The 27,500-nt window shown below is 47.4% G+C and overlaps 2 protein-coding genes across 9 annotated transcripts in view; one reads left to right on the plus strand and one right to left on the minus strand.

The window, feature by feature from the left end:
* LOC106592269 (voltage-dependent calcium channel subunit alpha-2/delta-4) overlaps window positions 1-27,500 on the plus strand; it is a 241,091-nt gene that overhangs the window by 83,594 nt on the left and 129,997 nt on the right. The gene's annotated exons all lie outside the window — the stretch shown is intronic.
* LOC123743809 (leucine-rich repeat and transmembrane domain-containing protein 2) overlaps window positions 1,549-27,500 on the minus strand; it is a 43,082-nt gene continuing 17,130 nt past the window's right edge. Inside the window, exons 2-3 of one of the 2 annotated variants that reach the window (XM_045722459.1) lie at window positions 7,249-7,845; window positions 1,549-3,451 (exon numbers count right to left, since the gene is read on the minus strand). In XM_045722459.1, the coding sequence (XP_045578415.1) occupies window positions 2,964-3,451; window positions 7,249-7,845 (1,085 nt within the window). In that variant the 3' untranslated portion in view covers window positions 1,549-2,963. The remainder of the gene's footprint in view (window positions 3,452-7,248; window positions 7,846-27,500) is intronic. The other variant, XM_045722458.1, reaches the window with a different exon arrangement.

Below are 27,500 nucleotides of genomic sequence, written 5' to 3' on the forward strand. Positions count from 1 at the left end.
CCTTGTGTAGGTCTACAATCTTGTCCCTGACATCCTTGGAGAGCTCTTTGGTCTTGGCCATGGTGGAGAGTTTGGAACCTGATTGATTGCTTCTGTGGACAGGTGTCTTTTATACAGGTAACAAGCTGAGATTAGGATCACTCCCTTTAAGAGTGTGCTCCTAATCTCAGCTCGTTACCTGTATAAAAGACACCTGGGAGCCAGAAATCTTTCTGATTGAGAGGGGGTCAAATACTTTTTTCCCTCATTAAAATGCAAATCAATTTATAACATTTTTTAGATGCGTTTTTCTGGATTTTTCTGTTGTTATTCTGTCTCTCACTGTTCAAATAAACCTACCATTAAAATTATAGACTGATCATTTCTTTGTCAGGGGATCGTACAAAATCAGCAGGGGATCAAATACCTTTTTCCCTCACTGTACATCCCATTTCATCCCATACATCCCATACATCCCATTTCATCCCATACATCCATTTCATCCCATTTCATCCCATACATCCCATTTCATCCCATACATCCCATTTCATCCCATACATCCCATTTCATCCCATACATCCCATATATCCCATACATCCCATTTCATCCCATACATCCCATTTCATCACATACATCCCATTTCATCCCATACATCCCATTTCATCCCATACATCCCATTTCATCCCATACATCCCATACATCCCATACATCCCATTTCATCCCATACATCCCATTTCATCCCATACATCCCATTTCATCCCATACATCCCATACATCCCATTTCATCCCATACATCCCATACATCCCATTTCATCCCATACATCCTCATCCCATACATCCCATTTCATCCCATACATCCCATTTCATCCCATACATCCCATTTCATCCCATACATCCCATTTCATCCCATACATCCCATTTCATCCCATACATCCCATTTCATCACATACATCCCATTTCATCCCATTTCATCCCATACATCCCATTTCATCACATACATCCCATTTCATCCCATTTCATCCCATACATCCATTTCATCCCATACATCCCATTTCATCCCATACATCCCATACATCCCATTTCATCCCATACATCCCATCATTTCATCCCATTTCATCCCATACATCCCATTTCATCCCATACATCCCATTTCATCCCATACATCCCATTTCATCCCATACATCCCATTTCATCCCATTTCATCCCATACATCCCATTTCATCCCATACATCCCATTTCATCCCATACATCCCATTTCATCCCATACATCCCATATCATCCCATTTCATCCCATACATCCCATTTCATCCCATACATCCCATTTCATCCCATACATCCCATTTCATCCCATACATCCCATTTCATCCATACATCCCATTTCATCCCATACATCCCATTTCATCCCATACATCCCATTTCATCCCATACATCACATACATCCCATACATCCCATTTCATCCCATACATCCCATTTCATCCCATACATCCCATTTCATCCCATACATCCCATTTCATCCCATATCATCCCATTTCATCCCATACATCCCATTTCATCCCATACATCCCATTTCATCCTATACATCCCATTTCATCCCATATCATCCCATTTCATCCCATACATCCCATTTCATCACATACATCCCATTTCATCCTATACATCCCATTTCATCTGTCTCTAGTTCTCTTTCATCAGCATCAGCCTGTTTATCTACCATCATATTAAGATCTGTTATCAAGACACGCCTCCCAAGCTACTATGGAATCCTGGGTAGTGGTCCAGGGTCTCATTCCACTTCACAGAGAACTGTGGTACTGTACTGTACGTGGGTTATTACCCATTTAACAACAACACAACTGGATTCACTTGGTAGCTACCTTTTTATTACCAACATCGCTAGCAAGACTGTATACCTGTAGGGTTTTGTCGGAGCACATCTAACAAGCTCTAAAACGTTACAGGAGATAAGGTTATCACGCAAACAAAACCAACAAAACCAAATGAAAAACTGACACGGGACCAAATGAATGTTTGTCAAAAACCAGGAGTTGGGTCACTGCATGTAATAGAGGCTATATTAAATCATCTAAACCATAGAGCAGTATAGAATCATATACACTCTGGTTGTCCAGCCAATTCAGGGCTGGGGGAAGATCCTGCTAGTTCGTAGGAGAGGTTGATGTCCATCCATAGAGATTACACAGAGAGGGAAGAGAGAAGTCCCCACAGCGTGTGTGTACTCCTCCAGGAGGTGGGAACAGAGGGATGAAAGGGAGGAGGAAGGAAGAGGAAAAGTCCCCACAACTGTTGTGTACTCTTACAGCTGGTGGGAACACAGGGATGGAGGGATAAAACCTTCTGGAGGGATAAAAGACAATAGCAGCATCTTTTAATCCCTTGTTTTTTAATATCCCTCTGAGCGTCTGGCCATCCCTCCATCTCAGAGAACGACAGGAGGGAGAGGACAGAGAGAACCAGGCCATCCCTCCATCTCAGAGAACGACAGGATTGAGAGGACAGAGAGAATCAGGCCATCCCTCCATCTCAGAGAACGACAGGAGTGAGAGGACAGAGAGAACCAGGCCATCCCTCCACCATGTCATGCCAGACCAGACCCAGTTCTTGTTTCTGCGGGGCCGTGGGGTTTGTGGGCTGAGGGATAGAGAAGGGTCATTGGAGGTTCAGAGTTTGTTGATCACACTATCAGGCGGTTGTCTAGTGGTCTGACACGTTCATGTCTGTCTCATCTCATCTCAGAATGAGATCAGGGTTCAGAGTGGAGGAGAGGACACATTGTGATTGTCATTTGGTGGAGATAGAGAAGACAGTAGCAGGAGCTGGTTAGTTTCAGGGGGAGAGGAGGAGGAGGAGGAGGAGGAGGAGGAGAAGCGGCACAGTAGGACAGCATCCAGAGAGAAGAAAAAGGAGGGAGAGGAGGAATAGAGCCCTTTCAACCCTGACCCCTGACCTCCAACCCCTGACCCCTCTATGCCACAGAGGAGATCTGCTTGTCCTCAGGCTCTGCGTCCCCCTCCCCGTCTCCCATCAGCGGCTGCCTCTTCTTCAGCTCTCGTTGATACTTGGCCATGAGCGAGGCATAGATACATCCGTAGGCCGCTGCCCCCACCATCATGATACACACGATACCACACACCACCCCGGCTATCACCACCGTCCCGATGGCCCTCCGCACGCTCACCGGCTGGTAGCGCCGCTGCACACAGTCCGGGACGGGCACCAGGTCGCCCGCAGCGGGGACTTCGGATGTGGGGGCTCCGCCGGTGCCTCCGGAGCCGGTAGTTCGGCCGCAGGGCGGGGATGAACCTTCTTTTCCTCCGCTCCGCGGCCCCCCTCCTCCCCTGTTCTCGTCATCCAGTTGGAGGCAGTAGTTGAACATCTCCACTGGAACGCCACGGATATCCCGCCCTCGCAGGTCCTTAGGGAGGGTACACTCCACCCCATCTACCTTACCACCTGGAGGGAGAGAAAGAGGGGAGCGGGGGGGAGGATGAGGGAGAGAGAGAGGGGGGATAGAGGACAGAGAGAAGGGGAGAGAGAGAGGGGAGAGGGGGGGATAGAGGACAGAGAGAGGGGGAGAGAAGGGGAGAGAGGGAGAGCGGGGATAGAGGACAGAGAGTAGGGGAGAAAGAGAAAGAGGAGAGAGGGGGGATAGAGGACAGAGAGAAGGGGAGAGAGAAAAATAAAATGTTATTCAGAGTAAAAGCATCAGATGGTATTCAGAGAGAGAGACAGAGAGAGACAGTGAGACAGTGACAGAGCGAGACAGTGAGACAGAGTGACAGTGACACAGAGAGAGACAGAGAGACATTGAGACAGAATGACAGAGAGAGTGAGAGAGAGAGAATTACCACCACACATCAGTCATCATCCTCCTGGTAAGTAAACAAGTCTGCGGTTTCATCAGAATGAATACAAATAAACGGCAACTGGCAGCCATTGTGGAGCCATGGGGGGGTGTATGGTGGAACCAAGGGAAGGTCACAGCTAGCATGCAACATTACCACTCCACTCTACTGTACAGTGACTGCTCTCTGTCTGACTGACACTCAGGGTCTGCTGGCTGTATAACTGGCTGACAGGATTGGTGAAGCCCTCTAATATGTCAGTCTTTCCATGTTGAATCGGAGATGGCCTCAACTAAGGCCCTTGGATAATTGATGAGATGACAAGTGTCTGGACCAGGGTGTGGACGTGCCTCAGGGGAAGATCTAGCAATGTGTGTGACAGTCAACATAAGGATTAGGTGACTCATTTGTTGAGGGAGGGAGGGAGGGAGGGAGGGAGGGAGGGAGGGAGGGAGGGAGAGAGAGAGAAAGAGAGGGAGGAAGAGAGGGAAGGAGAGAGGGAGGAAGAGAGAGAGAGAGAGAGAGAGAGAGAGAGAGGAAGAGAGGAAGAGAGGAAGAGAGAGGGAGGGAGGAAGAGAGAGAGAAAGAAAGAGAGGAAGAGAGGGAAGGAGAGAGGGAGGGAGGAAGAGAGAGAGAGAGAGGGTAAGGAGGAAGAGAAAGAGGGAGGAAGAGAGAGAGAGACAGAGAGAGAGGGAGGAAGAGAGAGAGAGAGGGAGGGAGGAAGAGAGAGAGAAAGAAAGGGAGGAAGAGAGAGGGAGGGAGGAAGAGAGAGAGAGAGGTAAGGAGGAAGAGAGAGAGAGAGAGACAGAGAGAGAGGGAGGAAGAGAGAGAGAGAGAGAGAGAGAGAGAGAGAGAGAGAGAGAGAGAGAGAGAGGGAGGGAGGATGTGTGATCACATGCCGCGTTTGTTTCAACATGTGTCCGGGATGAACGTCTTGCAACGGAAGCATTTTATTTACAAACAAGCACGCCCACTCATTCTGTGGTTGAAACAGGTGACTTGGCCCCAGCTACTCCTTCTAAAGGAAGGGTACTAACAGAAGCTCCAGGAATAGAGGGGATCCAGTGGGGAGAAGAGCCCCAGTCTGAGAGGCCTGTCTCTGGGTAGATGCTCTCCCTCTCCCCCCTCTCCTCTCCTGGATGTGATGTGGGGGCAGATGGGTATCAGGAACATGGGTGAAAACATGGACCTACCTGCGCTCTCACTTCGTCACTTCGTCACTTCGTCACCTCAAACACACACACACGGACCTGCCACACTCTCTCTCCGTCACTTTAAATGGCCTCATAAATACTGAAGAGGGATGGCCCGGTCCTTCTGACAGTTTACTACTGGAAGTGTCAGCTTTATTTTTCAACCATTTAGTTTATCTAGCTGCCGATTTATGGTATTCCCTTGTAAGAGTGTGGAGTAAATTCTCTCCGGGTGAGAAGCCGAGAAGTCTCAGAGCTGGTAGGTTTTCACTGTCCGAGACGGGGATGTAACTATCGGTCAGGACATGGTTGTTCGCTGCTCTACAGAGAGAGGGCATTAGAAAATCATGAGGGCTAAAAGCTACGGCTGGCTGTTAGGACAGTTCCTGGCTGTTAGGATGGAACCTGGCTGTTAGGACAGTTCCTGGCTGTTAGGATGGAACCTGGCTGTTAGGACAGTTCCTGGCTGTTAGGATGGAACCTGGCTGTTAGGACAGTTCCTGGCTGTTAGGATGGAACCTGGCTGTTAGGACAGTTCCTGGCTGTTAGGATGGAACCTGGCTGTTAGAACAGTTCCTGGCTGTTAGGATGGAACCTGGCTGTTAGGACAGTTCCTGGCTGTTAGGATGGAACCTGGCTGTTAGGACAGTTCCTGGCTGTTAGGATGGAACCTGGCTGTTAGGACAGTTCCTGGCTGTTAGGATGGAACCTGGCTGTTAGGACAGTTCCTGGCTGTTAGGATGGAACCTGGCTGTTAGGACAGTTCCTGGCTGTTAAGATGGAACCTGGCTGTTAGGGCAGTTCCTGGCTGTTAGGACGGAACCTGGCTGTTAGGACGGTACCTGGCTGTTAGGATGGAACCTGGCTGTTAGGACGGTACCTGGCTGTTAGGATGGAACCTGGCTGTTAGGACAGTTCCTGGCTGTTAGGATGGAACCTGGCTGTTAGGACAGTTCCTGGCGGTTAGGATGGAACCTGGCTGTTAGGGCAGTTCCTGGCTGTTAAGATGGAACCTGGCTGTTAGGGCAGTTCCTGGCTGTTAGGACGGTACCTGGCTGTTAGGACGGTACCTGTCTGTTAGGATGGAACCTGGCTGTTAGGACGGTACCTGGCTGTTAGGACGGTACCTGGCTGTTAGGACGGTACCTGGCTGTTAGGACGGTACCTGTCTGTTAGGATGGTACCTCTCTGTTAGGACGGTACCTGGCTGTTAGGACGGTACCTGGCTGTTAGGACGGTACCTGGCTGTTAGGACGGTACCTGGCTGTTAGGATGGTACCTCTCTGTTAGGACGGTACTTGGCTGTTAGGACGGTACCTGGCTGTTAGGATGGTACCTCTCTGTTAGGATGGTACCTGGCTGTTAGGACGGGACCTCTGTTAGGACGGGACCTGGCTGTTAGGACGGTACCTGGCTGTTAGGACGGGACCTCTCTGTTAGGATAAGACCTCTCTGTTAGGACGGGACCTGGCTGTTAGGACGGGACCTCTCTGTTAGGATGGTACCTCTCTGTTAGGATGGTACCTGGCTGTTAGGACTCCTCTGTTAGGACGGGACCTCTGTTAGACGGTACCTGGCTGTTAGGACGGGACCTCTCTGTTAGGACGGGACCTGGCTGTTAGGACGGGACCTCTCTGTTAGGACGGTACCTGGCTGTTACAATGCCACAACAGAAGGAGATCACTTTGGCTAGCATATTCGATTAGATTCAACTTTATTGTCATTGTACAAGTACATCGAAATGCACTTAGCATCTGACCAGAAGTGCAAATAAAAGAGTACAAAAAATGTACAAGTGAAACAAGTAGGTACAATGTGTGTTATTAAGTGGGATGTATAAATGTGCAATGAAGGCAAATTGAAAGTGCAAGGAGGCATGCAACAGAAATGCAGGGATAGCAGCAATAAGGTTACTGAGCTAGACATGTATATATAACTCCAAGAGAGGAGTTTCCCTGACATTGCCATAAGCCTGTAAAATCTGTGACTCTCCTCTAAATCTATCCCACCAAACCAACTCCCAACTGGGGTAGAGTATATAGAAATTCACAGGTGGATTCCCAGAGGACTCCTTAGCAGTAAGTAGTTAGTAGAGTGTAGAAGAGTAGACTTGAGTACAGTAAAGACTTCTAAACATACAGGAGACCCATCCACCCTCTCACCCTCCCTCCTTCCCAAACCCTGACCCAAAACCAACCCTTCAGTCTCTCACCTCTGTACAGCAGCCACTCCATCCAGTGCTTGAAGTCCCTCAGGTTGCAGTCACACTCCCAGGGGTTAGCCCCTAGCTGAAGATACTGGAGGTTAGCCAGGGGCTCGAAGGCTGCTCTCTCCAGGGCATGGAGCCTGTTCCCTGCCACGGAGAGCCACGTCAGCCCCTGCAGCTCATCCAGCAGACCCAAGGGGATATCAGACAGCCCGTTGAGGGAGACATCTAGCTTCCTCAGCCCCACCAGCCCCTGGAAGAGATCCCTATTCAAGGCCCTAAGACTGTTGTTGTGGAGGGTCAGATCTGATAGATTCCCCAGGTCCTTGAAGAGCACTGGGGGTAAATCATCCAGGTAGTTGTTGGAGAGATCCAGTCGCTCCAGGGAGGTGAGGTTAGCGAAGGACCCTGGACCCAGGGAGGAGAGGTGGTTGTTGGGCAGCAGGAGGGTGCGGGCGGTGACGGGGAGATGGGTGAGGGCGGGCATGGAGAGCAGGCCGCGCCCACTGCAGTCTACGTCGGTGGCGTTGCAGAGGCAGGTCGCAGGACAGGCGGTGGTTAGATCCACCAGGGAAGACAGGACACACAGGAGACACAGCAGAACTGGAGACAGACGGAGAGAGAAAGGGTCAGAGGTCAATAAGGCAGAAACCAATCTCCCTGTCAAATGATTTTACAAGAGAGAGAGGGACAGAGACAAAGATACAGGGTTAGAGAGAGACCCACATGACCAAAAAGATACAGGGTTAGAGAGACCCACATGACCAAAAAGATACAGAGTTAGAGAGACCCACATGACCAAAAAGATACAGAGTTAGAGAGAGACCCACATGACCAAAAAGATACAGAGTTAGAGAGACCCACATGACCAAAAAGATACAGGGTTAGAGAGACCCACATGACCAAAAAGATACAGAGTTAGAGAGAGACCCACATGACCAAAAAGATACAGGGTTAGAGAGACCCACATGACCAAAAAGATACAGGGTTAGAGAGAGACCCACATGACCAAAAAGATACAGAGTTAGAGAGAGACCCACATGACCAAAAAGATACAGGGTTAGAGAGAGACCCACATGACCAAAAAGATACAGGGTTAGAGAGAGACCCACATGACCAAAAAGATACAGAGTTAGAGAGAGACCCACATGACCAAAAAGATACAGGGTTAGAGAGACCCACATGACCAAAAAGATACAGAGTTAGAGAGACCCACATGACCAAAAAGATACAGAGTTAGAGAGAGACCCACATGACCAAAAAGATACAGAGTTAGAGAGAGACCCACATGACCAAAAAGATACAGAGTTAGAGAGAGACCCACATGACCAAAAAGATACAGAGTTAGAGAGACCCACATGACCAAAAAGATACAGGGTTAGAGAGAGACCCACATGACCAAAAAGATACAGAGTTAGAGAGACCCACATGACCAAAAAGATACAGAGTTAGAGAGACCCACATGACCAAAAAGATACAGAGTTAGAGAGAGACCCACATGACCAAAAAGATACAGAGTTAGAGAGAGACCCACATGACCAAAAAGATACAGAGTTAGAGAGAGACCCACATGACCAAAAAGATACAGAGTTAGAGAGACCCACATGACCAAAAAGATACAGAGTTAGAGAGACCCACATGACCAAAAAGATACAGAGTTAGAGAGAGACCCACATGACCAAAAAGATACAGGGTTAGAGAGACCCACATGACCAAAAAGATACAGAGTTAGAGAGAGACCCACATGACCAAAAAGATACAGAGTTAGAGAGACCCACATGACCAAAAAGATACAGAGTTAGAGAGAGACCCACATGACCAAAAAGATACAGGGTTAGAGAGACCCACATGACCAAAAAGATACAGAGTTAGAGAGAGACCCACATGACCAAAAAGATACAGAGTTAGAGAGAGACCCACATGACCAAAAAGATACAGAGTTAGAGAGAGACCCACATGACCAAAAAGATACAGAGTTAGAGAGACCCACATGACCAAAAAGATACAGAGTTAGAGAGACCCACATGACCAAAAAGATACAGGGTTAGAGAGACCCACATGACCAAAAAGATACAGAGTTAGAGAGAGACCCACATGACCAAAAAGATACAGAGTTAGAGAGAGACCCACATGACCAAAAAGATACAGAGTTAGAGAGAGACCCACATGACCAAAAAGATACAGAGTTAGAGAGACCCACATGACCAAAAAGATACAGAGTTAGAGAGACCCACATGACCAAAAAGATACAGAGTTAGAGAGACCCACATGACCAAAAAGATACAGAGTTAGAGAGAGACCCACATGACCAAAAAGATACAGAGTTAGAGAGAGACCCACATGACCAAAAAGATACAGGGTTAGAGAGAGACCCACATGACCAAAAAGATACAGGGTTAGAGAGAGACCCACATGACCAAAAAGATACAGGGTTAGAGAGACCCACATGACCAAAAAGATACAGGGTTAGAGAGAGACCCACATGACCAAAAAGATACAGAGTTAGAGAGACCCACATGACCAAAAAGATACAGAGTTAGAGAGACCCACATGACCAAAAAGCAATGTCTCTGTATGAATGAAATACAGTGTCAATATGTTTTCATTCCCCGTCAACTGAAGCTAAAAAAAGATCCTTATTCTTTGGGTAGATAGACGGCTTGGCTGAAGCCTTAGGTATTTGTTTTGGTTGTTGGCTGGCCTAGTGAGACTGACAGGATGGGGTTAGAGTAGGACAACACATATGGGGGGTCATCCTTAGTCTAAACATCACCATCAAACAAAATGACACTACAGAGTGAATCACTATCAAGTTCAAAAAGAGAATCAGTCTTTGGTTAGAATAGATGGGAACCCTTATCGTCTACTGTCTGGTTGTTGTCTGACTGAGAGAGGACATTAGCTAAGTGTCTGGTTGTTGTCTGACTGAGAGAGGACATTAGCTAAGTGTCTGGTTGTTGTCTGACTGAGAGAGGACATTAGCTAAGTGTCTGGTTGTTGTCTGACTGAGAGAGGACATTAGCTAAGTGTCTGGTTGTTGTCTGACTGAGAGAGGACATTAGCTAACTGTCTGGTTGTGTTGTCTGACTGAGAGAGGACATTAGCTAAGTGTCTGTTGTGTGTCTGACTGAGAGAGGACATTAGCTAAGTGTCTGGTTGTTGTCTGACTGAGAGAGGACATTAGCTAAGTGTCTGGTTGTTGTCTGACTGAGAGAGGACATTAGCTAAGTGTCTGGTTGTTGTCTGACTGAGAGGGACATTAGCTAAGTGTCTGGTTGTTGTCTGACTGAGAGAGGACATTAGCTAAGTGTCTGGTTGTTGTCTGACTGAGAGAGGACATTAGCTAAGTGTCTGGTTGTTGTCTGACTGAGAGAGGACATTAGCTAAGTGTCTGGTTGTTGTCTGACTGAGAGAGGACATTAGCTAAGTGTCTGGTTGTTGTCTGACTGAGAGAGGACATTAGCTAAGTGTCTGGTTGTTGTCTGACTGAGAGAGGACATTAGCTAAGTGTCTGGTTGTTGTCTGACTGAGAGAGGACATTAGCTAAGTGTCTGGTTGTTGTCTGACTGAGAGAGGACATTAGCTAAGTGTCTGGTTGTTGTCTGACTGAGAGAGGACATTAGCTAAGTGTCTGGTTGTTGTCTGACTGAGAGAGGACATTAGCTAAGTGTCTGGTTGTTGTCTGACTGAGAGAGGACATTAGCTAAGTGTCTGGTTGTTGTCTGACTGAGAGAGGACATTAGCTAAGTGTCTGGTTGTTGTCTGACTGAGAGAGGACATTAGCTAACTGTCTGGTTGGTTGTTGTCTGACTGAGAGAGGACATTAGCTAAGTGTCTGTGTGTGTCTGTGTGTGGGTACATGAGTGAGTGAGTGAGTGAGTGAGTGAGTGAGTGAGTGAGTGAGTGAGTGAGTGAGTGAGTGAGTGAGTGAGTGAGTGAGTGAGTGAGTGAGTGAGTGAGTGAGTGAGTGAGTGAGTGAGTGAGTGAGGTGTGTGTGTGTGGAGGTGTGAAGCCACACCAGTCCGTGTCTGGGGATCTCTAGCCAAAAGCCTGGCATGTGTTATTAATGAGAGAGAGAGAGGACGAAAGGCAGCCAATGTCAGCGGTCTGTCAGGGTCATGCTCAACCTTTGGCTCTCTGACAGTAGCCTTGGACAGACTGCATTCAGGACGCTGTCTGAAGGTTATTCTCATGTGGCAGTTGAAAGGGCAGAGGCTAGAGGTAGAATATGCAGTAGTGTGGCCATGCTACACACACTCAGAGGCAGACTCACACCTGATAGGATAGGACTATAGATTCCTTCAGTCTCTCTCTCTCTCTCTCTCTCTCTCTCTCTCTCTCTCTCTCTCTCTCTCTCTCTCTCTCAATACAATTTAAGGGCTTTATTGGCATGGGAAACATATGTTAACATTGCCAAAGCAAGTGAAGTAACTAATATACACAAGTGAAATAAACAATAAAAATGAACAGTAAACATTACACTCACAGAAGTTCCAAAAGAATAAAAACATTACAAATGTCATATTATGTATATATACAGTGTTGTAACGATTTACAAAATGGAAAAGAAATAAGCATAAATATGGGTTGTATTTATAATGGTGCTTGTTCTTCACTGGTTGACCTTTTCTTGTGGCAACAGGTCACAAATCTTGCTGCTGTGATGTCACACTGTGGTATTTCACACAGTAGATATGGGAGTTTATCAAAATTGGGTTTGTTTTCAAAAAAAATGGTGGATCTGTGTAATCTGAGGGAAATATGTGTCTCTATGGTCATACATTTGGCAGGAGGTTAGGAAGTGCATATTTCTCTGTCTCTTTCTCTATGTCTCTCTCTCTGTCTCTGTTTCTCTCTGTCTCTCTCTCTCTTTCTCTGTCTCTCTCTCTGTCTCTCTCTCTCTCTCTCATATTAATTAGGGTATATCTAATGTCCCACTCCTCTGTCTAGTTATTGATCCCTACTTTCAGAACAGGAGTGATGATGACAGGGTTACACCTCTTGGCCCTGAGAAGGCTCTGACTCAAACCCTTAATCAGTCAGTGTCCCGAACCTTGTTCTGAGAAAAGCACTTTGCTTTATTTACATTGCTGTTTTACGAGAAGCAGCGTCTATATTTAAACACTTCCTGTGCAGAGCGAGATGACTGAGGTGACAGGTTTCTGGAGGACAACTCTACAAGGAGGGACCCAGAGAGAGCACTAGAAGGACTGGAGTGAACTACAGGGAGGGACCCAGAGAGAGCACTAGAAGGACTGAGGTGAACTACAGGGAGGGACCCAGAGAGAGCACTAGAAGGACTGAGGTGAACTACAGGGAGGGACCCAGAGAGAGGACTAGAAGGACTGGGGTGAACTACAGGGAGGGACCCAGAGAGAGCACTAGAAGGGGTGAACTACAGGGAGGGACCCAGAGAGAGCACTAGAAGGGGTGAACTACAGGGAGGGACCCAGAGAGAGCACTAAATAAAGAAAATAGTACACAAATTATTGATGCACAAAAATATTTAAGCAACAGGGATCTTGATCCAGGAGGGGGTTGAATATCTCTGCTGTAACCAAGAAGTTTGATCTTGACATCTAGACACTTAACTAGCAAGTTAGCAAACCAAATGCATAGCTGGAGCCCTGAGCTGCATATCATTTATTTGACACATCTTAGATTTCTCTAGTTATACCCAACTTATAGTAATAAGCAGTGGCATTTCAAAATACCCCGGTATACGGTATAAATGGTATATCGCCGAACCCATCATCTTCGTCATTATCTTCAGCATCACCATCATCTTCATCTTCATAATCTTCATCATCACCATCATCTTCATCATCATCATCTTCTGCATCATCTTTAGCACCTTCATCACCATGATAACCACCATCTTCATCATCTTCTTCATCATCGTCTTCATCGTCGTTTTCATCTAAACTAGGCTGTCTGGTAGATATTATCATCTTCATATTAACCAGCTGTTATCTTTCTATATCTGATGTAATGTGAATGCAACTCTAACCCAGTCTGAGATCTAACACTGGGGCTTCAACAGGAAGACAGCTGTGTGTTTGGCTGTGGAGAAACTGCCTTGCAGCTCTGTAAATTATTTGAGGGGAATGTCTTTTTCCAGACTGCAGCAACTTCCGCTGTTGTTTGCAGTGCTCAACTGTTAGCTGGTCTCCCCTGGCGAGGAGGAGAGGTATTTGTAATGATGCCGTAGACAATGGAAGTCTCAGAGATGTTTTTCACTGGCTCTCTTCTGCTTAGCTTTTGATTCAGTATTTATGAGATGTTAAGTCAAAAGATAGAAGCTTATTTTAGCTCTTTAAACGCTTTGTTTCAAAAAGCACAGAACGCCTCGGAAGCCTCTTTTACTCAATTTGCATGACATTAAACTCTGAGAGGGAGAGAGAGAAGGATAAAAACATCTTGATCCCTTTATTGGGTCAAGCCACCCGAGCAACGACTTGTTCACCCCACTACCACCCAGTACCCCGTCCTGAACCTTAGTCACTGTTACTAGCCTCCACCCAGTACCCTGAACCTTAGTCACTGTTACTAGCCTCCACCCAGTACCCTGTACCTTAGTCACTGTTACTAGCCTCCACCCAGTACCCTGTACCTTAGTCACTGTTACTAGCCTCCACCCAGTACCCTGTACCTTAGTCACTGTTACTAGCCTCCACCCAGTACCCGTCCTGAACCTTAGTCACCGTTACTAGCCTCCACCCAGTACCCTGAACCTTAGTCACTGTTACTAGCCTCCACCCAGTACCCTGCCCTGTACCTTAGTCACTGTTACTAGCCTCCACCCAGTACCCTGCCCTGAACCTTAGAGACTGTTACTAGCCTCCACCAGTACCCTGTCCTGAACCTTAGTCACCGTTACTAGCCTCCACCCAGTACCCTGCCTGAACCTTAGTCACTGTTACTAGCCTCCACCCAGTACCCTGCCCTGTACCTTAGTCACTGTTACTAGCCTCCACCCAGTACCCTGCCCTGAACCTTAGAGACTGTTACTAGCCTCCACCCAGTATCCTGCCCTGAACCTTAGTCACTGTTACTAGCCTCCACCCAGTACCCTGTACCTTAGTCACTGTTACTAGCCTCCACCCAGTACCCTGTACCTTAGTCACTGTTACTAGCCTCCACCCAGTACCCGTCCTGAACCTTAGTCACTGTTACTAGCCTCCACCCAGTACCCTGAACCTTAGTCACTGTTACTAGCCTCCACCCAGTACCCTGCCCTGTACCTTAGTCACTGTTACTAGCCTCCACCCAGTACCCTGCCCTGATCCTTAGAGACTGTTACTAGCCTCCACCAGTACCCTGTCCTGAACCTTAGTCACTGTTACTAGCCTCCACCAGTACCCTGCCCTGAACCTTAGTCACTGTTACTAGCCTCCACCCAGTACCCTGCCCTGAACCTTAGAGACTGTTAATAGCCTCCACCAGTACCCTGCCCTGAACCTTAGAGACTGTTACTAGCCTCCACCCAGTATCCTGCCCTGAACCTTAGTCACTGTTACTAGCCTCCACCAGTACCCTGTCCTGAACCTTAGTCACTGTTACTAGCCTCCACCAGTACCCTGCCCTGAACCTTAGTCACTGTTACTAGCCTCCACCCAGTACCCTGCCCTGAACCTTAGAGACTGTTAATAGCCTCCACCAGTACCCTGCCCTGAACCTTAGAGACTGTTACTAGCCTCCACCCAGTATCCTGCCCTGAACCTTAGTCACTGTTACTAGCCTCCACCCAGTATCCTGCCCTGAACCTTAGTCACTGTTACTAGCCTCCACCCAGTATCCTGCCCTGAACCTTAGTCACTGTTACTAGCCTCCACCCAGTACCCTGCCCTGAACCTTAGAGACTGTTAATAGCCTCCACCAGAACCCTGCCCTGAACCTTAGTCACTGTTACTAGCCTCCACCCAGTATCCTGCCCTGAACCTTAGATCTGTTACTAGCCTCCACCAGTACCCTGCCCTGAACCTTAGTCACTGTTACTAGCCTCCACCAGTACCCTGAACCTTAGTCACTGTTACTAGCCTCCACCCAGTACCCTGCCCTGAACCTTAGTCACTGTTACTAGCCTCCACCAGTACCCTGAACCTTAGTCACTGTTACTAGCCTCCACCCAGAACCCTGCCCTGAACCTTAGGCACTGTTACTAGCCTCCACCCAGTACCCTGCCCTGAACCTTAGTCACTGTTACTAGCCTCCACCAGTACCCTGTCCTGAACCTTAGAGACTGTTACTAGCCTCCCCCCAGTACCCTGCCCTGAACCTTAGTCACTGTTACTAGCCTCCACCCAGTACCCTGCCCTGAACCTTAGAGACTGTTACTAGCCTCCCCCAGTACCCTGAACCTTAGAGTCTGTTACTAGCCTCCCCCAGTACCCTGTCCTGAACCTTAGTCACTGTTACTAGCCTCCACCAGTACCCTGCCCTGAACCTTAGACTGTTACTAGCCTCCACCCAGTACCCTGCCCTGAACCTTAGTCACTGTTACTAGCCTCCACCCAGTACCCTGCCCTGAACCTTAGACTGTTACTAGCCTCCACCAGTACCCTGCCCTGAACCTTAGTCACTGTTACTAGCCTCCACCCAGTACCCTGCCCTGAACCTTAGTCACTGTTACTAGCCTCCACCCAGTACCCTGCCCTGAACCTTAGTCACTGTTACTAGCCTCCACCAGGCCCCTAAACCTAGAGGCTGTTAGCTAGCCTCCACCCAAGTATCCTGCCCTGAACCTTAGTCACTGTTACTAGCCACCACCCAGTACCCTGCCCTGAACCTTAGTCACTGTTACTAGCCTCCACCAGTACCCTGAACCTTAGAGGCTGTTATTAGCCTCCACCCAGTACCCTGCCCTGAACCTTAGTCACTGTTACTAGCCTCCACCAGTACCCTGCCCTGAACCTTAGAGGCTGTTACTAGCCTCCACCCAGTACCCTGCCCTGAACCTTAGTCACTGTTACTAGCCTCCACCCAGTACCCTGCCCTGAACCTTAGTCACTGTTACTAGCCTCCACCAGTACCCTGAACCTTAGAGGCTGTTACTAGCCTCCACCCAGTACCCTGCCCTGAACCTTAGTCACTGTTACTAGTCTCCCCCCAGTACCCTGTCCTGAACCTTAGAGACTGTTACTAGCCTCCCCCAGTACCCTGTCCTGAACCTTAGAGTCTGTTACTAGCCTCCCCCAGTACCCTGTCCTGAACCTTAGTCACTGTTACTAGCCTCCCCAGTACCCTGAACCTTAGAGTCTGTTACTAGCCTCCCCCAGTACCCTGTCCTGAACCTTAGTCACTGTTACTAGCCTCCACCCAGTACCCCGTCCTGAACCTTAGAGACTGTTACTAGCCTCCACCAGTACCCTGTCCTGAACCTTAGTCACTGTTACTAGCCTCCACCCAGTACCCTGAACCTTAGTCACTGTTACTAGCCTCCACCCAGTACCCTGAACCTTAGTCACTGTTACTAGCCTCCACCCAGTACCCTGTCCTGAACCTTAGTCACTGTTACTAGCCTCCACCCAGTACCCTGAACCTTAGTCACTGTTACTAGCCTCCACCCAGTACCCTGAACCTTAGTCACTGTTACTAGCCTCCACCAGTGGTTGATGCTTATTTATAAAACCCTCTTAGGCCTCATTCCCCCCTATCTGAGATATCTACTGCAGCCCTCATCCTCCACATACAACACCCGTTCTGCCAGTCACATTCTGTTAAAGGTCCCCAAAGCACACACATCCCTGGGTCGCTCCTCTTTTCAGTTCACTGCAGCCAGCGACAGGAACGAGCTGCAACAAACACTCAAACTGGTCCGTTTTTCCTCCATCTCTTCATTCAAAGACTCAATCATGGACACTCTTACTGACAGTTGTGGCTGTTTTGTGTGATGTATTGTTGTCTCTACCTTCTTGCCCTTTGTGCTGTTGTCTGTGCCCAATAATGTTTGAACCATGTTTTGTGCTGCCTCCATGTTGTGCTTTTACTATGTTGTGTTGCTACCATGTTGTTGTCATGTTGTGTTGCTGCCATGTTGTTGTCATGTTGTGTTGCTGCCATGTTGTTGACATGTTGTGTTGCTACCATGTTGTTGTCATGTTGTGTTGCTACCATGTTGTTGTCATGTTGTGTTGCTGCCATGTTGTTGACATGTTGTGTTGCTACCATGTTGCTGTCATGTTGTGTTGCTACCATGTTGTTGTCATGTTGTGTTGCTGCCATGCTATGTTGTTGTCTTAGGTCTCTCTTTGTGTAGTGTTGTGGTGTCTCTCTTGTCGTGATGTGTGTTTTGTCCTATATTAGTATTTTTAATCCCAGCCCCCGTCCCCGCAGGAGGCCTTTTGCCTTTTGGTAGGCCGTCATTGTAAATAAGAATTTGTTCTTAACTGACTTGCCTCGTTAAATAAAGGTTCAATGTTGACTTCAATGCTTCCTACAGTTGTGTCAAGTTGGCTGGATTTTCTTTGGGTGGTGGACCATTCTCGATACACACGGGAAACTGTTGAGCGTGGAAAACCCAGCAGCGTTGCAGTTCTTGACACAAACCGTTGTGCCTGGCACCTACTACCATACCCTGTTCAAAGACACTTAAATATTTTGTCTTGACCATTCACCCCTCTGAATGGCACCTACACAATCCATGGCTCAATTGTCTCAAGGCTTAAAAAGCCTTATTTAACTACACTGATTGACATCAATAAGGGATCATAACTTTCACCTGGATTCACCTGGTCAGTCTTTGTCATGGAAAGAGCAGGTGTTCATAATGTTTTGTACAGTCAGTGTATAAGGAGAATAAAATTCAATGGCTATATACAGGAAGTACCAGTACTGAGTCAATGTGTTGGGGTATGAGGTAATAACATGGCTATATACAGGAAGTACCAGTTCTGAGTCAATGTGCTGGGGTATGAGGTAATAACATGGCTATATACAGGAAGTACCAGTACTGAGTCAATGTGTTGGGGTATGAGGTAATAACATGGCTATATACAGGAAGTACCGGTACTGAGTCAATGTGCTGGGGTATGAGGTAATAACATGACTATATACAGGAAGTACCAGTACTGAGTCAATGTGCTGGGGTATGAGGTAGTAACATGACTATATACAGGAAGTACCAGTACTGAGTTGATGTAGAGGGGTATGAGGTAATAACATGGCTATATACAGGAAGTACCAGTACTGAGTCAATGTGCTGGGGTATGAGGTAATAACATGGCTATATACAGGAAGTACCAGTACTGCGTGCGTGCGTGCGTGCGTGCGTGCGTGCGTGCATGCATAGAGTCAGTACAAGAGAGTTAGTGCAGAAAAGTATCATTGCAGGTAGTCTGGGTAGCCATTTGATTAGCTATGTAGCAGTGTTGTTTAGCAGTCCTATGGCTCAGCTTGGTTTGGTTTGGTCCTATAGTGTGAATTAGGCATGAGGGACATTGATACCGTAATACAACATGTCAAAGGACGCCAGGTGTCCCTGATAGAGAGGCTGATCTCCTTTCTGTAACCTGAGCCTTCTGTTGCAGGACGATGGGTACACAGGGGAACCTATCCCAGCTCTTAAAACATGATCACTGCTAGGACACTTAGAGAAGGACCTCAGAGAGGTCAGAGCTTTCCATCCAGCACCCAGCTGGCATTCTTCCTGGGTGCTGTTGTCTGTCTGTCTGTCTGTCTGTCTGTCTGTCTGTCTGTCTGTCTGTCTGTCTGTCTGTCTGTCTGTCTGTCTGTCTGTCCATTTAGATATTATGCAGCCAGGTCAGACATCTTAACATACACACACATACAGAGCCCTGTTCTGTACCGTGCTGATAAGTCAGCAGCTGTAAACGATAATGATCTGAACAACAAGGTGTGTATCAGCTCCCAGCAGCTCCGTTTGTCCTACTTGTTCTTCCTTCAGCAGCGCATGACACACACCCACTGCCGTGATGCAGCGGGCAGCCTTCTGACTGTGTGGGTTTAGAGGTGGAACCACTGCTAGCACTGTGATGGTGATGGTACACGGGAGAGGAGAGGAGGAGGAGGAGAGGAGAGGCAGAAGAGAGGAGGAGGAGAGGCAGAAGAGAGGAGAGGCAGAAGAGAGGAGGAGGAGGAGGAGAGGCAGAAGAGAGGAAGAGGAGAGGCAGAAGAGAGGAGGCAGAAGAGAGGAGGAGGAGGAGAGGCAGAAGAGAGAAGAGAGGAGGAAGAGGAGAGGCAGAAGAGAGGAGGAGGAGAGGTAGAAGCAGATGAGAGCAGCTCTCCAACTCTGTAATTGATATGTGAGGAGCTGTAGCTTCTAGGGCTGCTTGGATTTCTCACGCTCTATTTCTCACTCTTTTTCTCTCTGACACATCACTCTCTTTATTTTCCTCTCTCTCTCTCTCTCTCTCTCTCTCTGTCTCTCTGTCTCTCTCTCGCTCTCGCTCTCTCTCATTCTCTCTGTCTCCCTCTCTCTCTCTCTCTCTCTCTCCTCCCTGTAATGTTCTATGATGAGGTTTGGAGTGATGCTGTGAGAAGTAGACACACACACACACACACACACACACACACACACACACACACACACACACACACACAGCAGTAGCAGCTCTTCTCTATAATAATGACAGCATCATCAGAAGTCTCTCTGACTGCCACAGACTGAGACAGTAACAGGATGCTAATATAATTGATGTAAAAGTGATTCTCTGAAGAACTGGGTGAATAATTTCTGCTCAGAACACCTCTCATCTCCATGGGACTGGTTTCCGTGGTAATGAGTGGTGCCTTGGGGTGAAACTGGGGCCTGTTCACATGGTGACATCATCTTTTTAGTAGGTTGCATCAGTAAGGAGAGAGAGATTCTGCATTCCCCAACCCAACTTGGTACCAAACTGTTGAAGGGAGGCGGACTACAAAAACATAATGTAGAAGAAAACCAACTTCCTGGATGAATAAAGGTGCTAATTTATGCCGTCACATTCTGCAGGCATAAAACCCCAGTCCATTTCTAAAGTGGTAAACAGCATGCATCATTGATATAATGTTTACTGTCTGTGATGGCTGCAGTTTGTCACAGGACCAATAGGACTGGCTGGAGTGAGAGCTGTGCCCCAAATGGCACACTATCACCTTTGGGCCTTAGTCAAAAGTAGTGCACTATAAAGGGAATAGGATGCCATTTGGGATGCGGACCTGGAGAGAGGCGATAAGTCCGTCAGAGCTACAGGCTCTCAGGCTGGGGCTGAAGCACTGACACACACACACACACACACACACACACACACACACACACACACACACACACACACACACACACTGAACTTCCTCTTTATGATCGGCCCTCACTTAAAGATGTCCTCCTTTTTGTTGTTGAGGGAATGGAATGTTCTAGCATTCAGGGAGATTTTTTGCATTGTCAATATGCTTCCTGGTTATCCATATCACAGCTTGTGTTGACACTCTACGTTATTAACACTCTGGTGTTGACACTCTACGTTATTAACACTCTCTGGTGTTGACACTCTACGTTATTAACACTCTGGTGTTGACACTCTACGTTATTAACCCTCTCTGGTGTTGACACTCTCTACGTTATTAACACTCTCTGGTGTTGACACTCTCTACGTTATTAACACTCTGGTGTTGACACTCTCTACGTTATTAACATTCTGGTGTTGACACTCTACTATATTAACACTCTGGTGTTGACACTCTCTACTTTATTAACACTCTCTGGTGTTGACACTCTCTACGTTATTAACATTCTGGTGTTGACACTCTACTGTATTAACACTCTGGTGTTGACACTCTCTACTTTATTAACACTCTCTGGTGTTGACACTCTCTACATTATTAATACTCTGGTGTTGACACTGTACGTTATTAACACTCTCTGGTGTTGACACTCTACTATATTAACACTCTGGTGTTGACACTGTACGTTATTAACACTCTCTGGTGTTGACACTCTACATTATTAACACTCTGCTGTTGACACTCTACGTTATTAACACTCTGGTGTTGACACTCTATACATTATTAATATTCTGGTGATGACACTCTACGTTATTAACACTCTGGTGTTGACACTCTATACATTATTAACACTCTGGTGTTGACACTCTCTACGTTATTAACACTCTGGTGTTGACACTCTACATTATTAATACTCTGGTGTTGACACTCTACGTTATTAACACTCTGGTGTTGACACTCTATACATTATTAATACTCTGGTGTTGACACTCTCTACGTTATTAACATTCTGGTGTTGACACTCTCTACTATATTAACACTCTGGTGTTGACACTCTCTGCTTTATTAACACTCTCTGGTGTTGACACTCTTTCAAGAACTGTGCTAAGAACACAAGATGGACGCCTCCATTGACTTTGATGATAATTAAATTCCCCCCCCCACATCTTCCATTGCGTTTTCATCCTAAGGTAGCCATGTCTCTCACCCCCCATCTTGACAGCATGTTCAGAGATGTAGCAGCACAGACCGAGGAGAAGGGATACAGGCTTCATTCATGGTGAATAAAGGCACTAAATCACATGTGGGCCGTGGTTTGTGTGTAGATGAGAGAATCGCTAAAGAGCTCCTGACACACTGATGACAGTCACCGGGTGTGGCGGGCGCCACATAGCCCTTACATATTCTGCTTTGTTTTCCGCCTCTCCCCTGCGTCTCTCCTCCTTCACTCCGAGCATCCCTCGCTCCCCCTCTCCTTCTTTTCTCTCACTCCCTGCCTTTCTTCTGCCTTGTGTTTGAAATGATAGCTTCCCTCCCTCCCTCTCTCTCTCTTTCTTCCTCCCTCACTCCCTCTCTTCTGAAATGGGTCTCCTGCTCTGTGTGTTCCTGACACTGTGAAGGAAAGGCTGTCTGTCTGTAGCTGAGAGATAGAGGATTCCTGCTGCTAACTCAGCCTGTTGTACCCTTCTGATCATGTGTTGTAGACCTGAGAGATAGATAGTCCAGCATGTTTACAGTGTGTCAGAGTGGTGTGTGTGTGGATATAATGTGTCCATCATGTTTACAGTGTGTCAGAGTGGTGTGTGTGTGGATATAATGTGTCCAGCATGTTTACAGTGTGTCAGAGTGGTGTGTGTGTGTGTGTGGATATGTGTCCAGCATGTTTACAGTGTGTCAGAGTGGTGTGTGTGTGTGATCCACATGTTTACAGTGTGTCAGAGTGGTGTGTGTGTGGATATAATGTGTCCAGCATGTTTACAGTGTGTCAGAGTGGTGTGTGTGTGGATATAATGTGTCCAGCATGTTTACAGTGTGTCAGAGTGGTGTGTGTGTGTGGATATGTGTCCAGCATGTTTACAGTGTGTCAGAGTGGTGTGTGTGTGGATATAATGTGTCCAGCATGTTTACAGTGTGTCAGAGTGGTGTGTGTGTGGATATAATGTGTCCAGCATGTTTACAGTGTGTCAGAGTGGTGTGTGTGTGGATATAATGTCTCCAGCATGTTTACAGTGTGTCAGAGTGGTGTGTGTGTGGATATAATGTCTCCAGCATGTTTACAGTGTGTCAGAGTGGTGTGTGTGTGGATATAATGTCTCCAGCATGTTTACAGTGTGTCAGAGTGGTGTGTGTGTGGATATAATGTCTCCAGCATGTTTACAGTGTGTCAGAGTGGTGTGTGTGGATATAATGTCTCCGAGAGTTTGTGTGTGGATATAATGTCTCCAGCATGTTTACAGTGTGTCAGAGTGGTGTGTGTGTGGATATAATGTCTCCAGCATGTTTACAGTGTGTCAGAGTGGTGTGTGTGTGGATATAATGTGTCCAGCATGTTTACAGTGTGTCAGAGTGGTGAGACACAGGATTGGAAGAAGAGATCAGAGAAGCACACCCTCAGAGTTTAGAGAGAGAGACAGAGAGAGAGAGACAGAGAGAGAGAGAGAGAGAGAAAAGCAGAGAGAGACAGACAGAGAGAGAGACAGACAGAGAGAGAGACACAGAGAGACGAGGGCAATCCCTCACACAAAAGAGACAGCAGACCGAGCGAGAGAGACAGACCGAGCGAGAGAGACAGACCAAGCGAGAGAGACAGAGAGAGAGACAGACAGAGAGAGAGACAGAGACAGACAGAGAGAGAGACAGACAGAGAGAGAGACAGACAGAGAGAGAGAGAGACAGAGAGAAAGAGACAGAGCGAGAGAGACAGAGCGAGAGAGACCGAGAGAGACCGAGAGAGAGAGACATAGAGAGAGAGACAGAGAGAGAGAGTGATATTTGGTGTATATTGTCTACTTCACTTGCTTTGGCAACGTTAACATGTGTTTCCCATGCCAATAAAGCCCCTTGAATTGAATTGAATTGAATTGAGAGGGAGACAGACAGAGAGAGAGGAATGGGAGACAGAGCGAGGGGGAGGAGAGAGAGAAAATAATCCTATTGAAGACTTGTTAGACAGGAGGAGGGTGCTACTGAAGTAGATAGTGATTCTGCTCCAAATCATTATGTGATTCGTCCCAAATGGCACCCTGTTCCCTTAATAGTGCACTACTGTAGACCAGGGCACATAGAAAACAGGCATCTGGTACAAGGTAGTGATTGTAATCCAAAATGTTTTTAATCAACCAGACAAGCCAGTGTCAGTGAGTAATTGTAGAGGGGGTGGCCTTGACATACTGTCTATATTAAAACACACAAACACACACACACACACACACACACACACAAACTCTATTCCTCATCAAGTAAAAGCAGTAAAATTAGATTTAGAAAACGTATAAAAAAACAATTAATGGAACAGCGGGGACTGTGAAGCAACACAAACATAGACACATGCATACACACACATGATAACATACGCACTATACACACAAGTACACATGGATTTAGTACTGTAGATATGTGGTAGTGGTGGAGTAGGGGCCTGAGGGAACACAGTGTGTTGTGAAATCTGGGAATGTATTGTAATGTTTTAAATGGTATAAACTGCCTTAATGTTGCTGGACCCCAGGAAGAGTAGCTGCTGTCTTGGCAGGAACTAATGGGGATCCATAATAAACCCCAGGAAGAGTAGCTGCTGTCTTGGCAGGAACTAATGGGGATCCATAATAAACCCCAGGAAGAGTAGCTGCTGCCTTGGCAGGAACTAATGGGGATCCATAATAAACCCCAGGAAGAGTAGCTGCTGTCTTGGCAGGAACTAATGGGGATCCATAATAAACCCCAGGAAGAGTAGCTGCTGTCTTGGCAGGAACTAATGTGGATCCATAATAAACCCCAGGAAGAGTAGCTGCTGCCTTGGCAGGAACTAATGGGGATCCATGATAAACCCCAGGAAGAGTAGCTGCTGCCTTGGCAGGAACTAATGGGGATCCATAATAAACCCCAGGAAGAGTAGCTGCTGTCTTGGCAGGAACTAATGGGGATCCATAATAAACCCCAGGAAGAGTAGCTGCTGCCTTGGCAGGAACTAATGGGGATCCATGATAAACCCCGGGAAGAGTAGCTGCTGCCTTGGCAGGAACTAATGGGGATCCATAATAAAGTCCCCAGGAAGAGTAGCTGCTTGTCTTGGCAGGGAACTAATGGAACCATAATAGCCCCAGGTGAAGAGTAGCTGCTGTCTTGGCAGGAACCAATGGGGATCCATAATAAACCCCAGGAAGAGTAGCTGCTGTCTTGGCAGGAACTAATGGGGATCCATAATAAACCCCAGGAAGAGTAGCTGCTGTCTTGGCAGGAACTAATGGGGATCCATAATAAACCCCAGGAAGAGTAGCTGCTGTCTTGGCAGGAACTAATGGGGATCCATAATAAACCCCAGGAAGAGTAGCTGCTGTCTTGGCAGGAACTAATGGGGATCCATAATAAACCCCAGGAAGAGTAGCTGCTGTCTTGGCAGGAACTAATGTGGATCCATAATAAATACAAATACACAAACTATAATCTACTCCTTATCCGTTGCTATGCCACCCAAATTCAGACAGGGATTTCTATTCTCTCCAGTGCTCTCAGATGTGTGTGTGCGTGCGTGCGTGTGCGTTCATGTGTGTGTGCGTGCGCGTGTGAGCTTGTCTATTTGGAAATGGTTTTGGCGGAGAAAGGCATTTTGATTAAAAACAAAGAATGCATCTTGAAATATTAAATTGTCCAAACAGCGTTTTATAAAATACTAGCTGGTCTACCGTGGATGTGTTTTTAATCATGTTGTCAGGCTGGTTATATACGCTGTATAGCTATGGGTCTTCCACCATGTTACATAACCTCTGCTCTGTAATGACATGTCTACTGGATTGGTTCTGATGTATTACAAGCTTCTAAAAGCAGCCCAAAACCAATCCACCCTAAACCCCTGTGTTATACATCTCTCTGGCTGACCGTATGGTACAGGTCAACCCTAAACCCCCGTGTTATACATCTCTCTGGCTGACCGTATGGTACAGGTCAACCCTAAACCACCGTGTTATACATCTCTCTGGCTGACCGTATGGTACAGGTCAACCCTAAACCCCCGTGTTATACATCTCTCTGGCTGACCGTATGGTACAGGTCAACCCTAAACCCCCGTGTTATACATCTCTCTGGCTGACCGTATGGTACAGGTCAACCCTAAACCCCCGTGTTATACATCTCTCTGGCTGACCGTATGGTCCAGGTCAACCCTAAACCCCCGTGTTATACATCTCTCTGGCTGACCGTATGGTACAGGTCAACCCTAAACCCCCCGTGTTATACATCTCTCTGGCTGACCGAATGGTACAGGTCAACCCTAAACCCCCGTGTTATACATCTCTCTGGCTGACCGTATGGTACAGGTCAACCCTAAACCCCCGTGTTATACATCTCTCTGGCTGACCGTATGGTACAGGTCAACCCTAAACCCCCGTGTTATACATCTCTCTGGCTAACCGTATGGTACAGGTCAACCCTAAACCCCCGTGTTATACATCTCTCTGGCTGACCGTATGGTACAGGTCAACCCTAAACCCCCGTGTTATACATCTCTCTGGCTGACCGTATGGTGCAGGTCAACCCTAAACCCCCGTGTTATACATCTCTCTGGCTGACTGAATGGTCCAGGTCAACCCTAAACCCCCGTGTTATACATCTCTCTGGCTGACCGTATGGTACAGGTCAACCCTAAACCCCCGTGTTATACATCTCTCTGGCTGACTGAATGGTCCAGGTCAACCCTAAACCCCCGTGTTATACATCTCTCTGGCTGACTGAATGGTACAGGTCGACCCTAAACCCCCGTGTTATACATCTCTCTGATCTGTTCTATATCTCTGACCATATCACTGGAGCCTGTTATCTCCTCATGGACATCCTGCTGTAACACTATCTGATGCACAGGAGGTGTGTGTGTGTGTGTGTGTGTGTGTGTGTGTGTGTGTGTGTGTGTGTGTGTGTGTGTGTGTGTGTGTGTGTGTGTGTGTGTGTGAGAGAGAGAGAAATAAGGTCATCTTCCCTGTGGGTGGTCATCCTTCATACTGTCACTCATCACACACAGAGTTATGGTTGACTGCTGAGGACAGGACACAGCAGTATGACAGGACACAGCAGTATGACAGGACACAGCGGTATGACAGGACACAGCAGTATGACAGGACACAGCAGTATGACAGGACACAGCGAGGACACAGCAGTGTGACAGGACACAGCAGTATGACAGGACACAGCGAGGACACAGCAGTGTGACAGGACACAGCAGTATGACAGGAAACAGCGAGGACACAGCAGTGTGACAGGACACAGCAGTATGACAGGACACAGCGAGGACACAGCAGTATGACAGGACACAGCAGTATGACAGGACACAGCGGTGTGACAGGACACAGTGTGAAGGACACAGCAGTATGACAGGACACAGCGAGGACACAGCAGTGTGACAGGACACAGCGAGGACACAGCAGTGTGACAGGACACAGCAGTATGACAGGACACAGCAGGACACAGCAGTGTGGCTACAGGACACAGCAGTGTGACAGGACACAGCGGTGTGAGAGGACACAGTGTAAGGACACAGCAGTCTGTCACAGGACACAGCGAGGACAAAGCAGTGTGACAGGACACAGCGAGGACACAGCAGTGTGACAGGACACAGCGGTATGACAGGACACAGCAGTATGACAGACAGCAGCAGTCTGGTCTAGAGGAGACAGTGGTAAAGGTAAAGGCAGCAGTCTGGTCTAGAGGAGACAGTGGTAAAGGTAAAGGCAGCAGCAGTCTGGTCTAGAGGAGACAGTGGTAAAGGTAAAGGCAGCAGCAGTCTGGTCTAGAGGAGACAGTGGTAAAGGTAAAGGCAGCAGTCTGGTCTAGAG

This window comes from Salmo salar, chromosome ssa07 (genome assembly GCF_905237065.1).
Source record: "Salmo salar chromosome ssa07, Ssal_v3.1, whole genome shotgun sequence".
Classification (NCBI taxonomy): domain Eukaryota; kingdom Metazoa; phylum Chordata; class Actinopteri; order Salmoniformes; family Salmonidae; genus Salmo; species Salmo salar.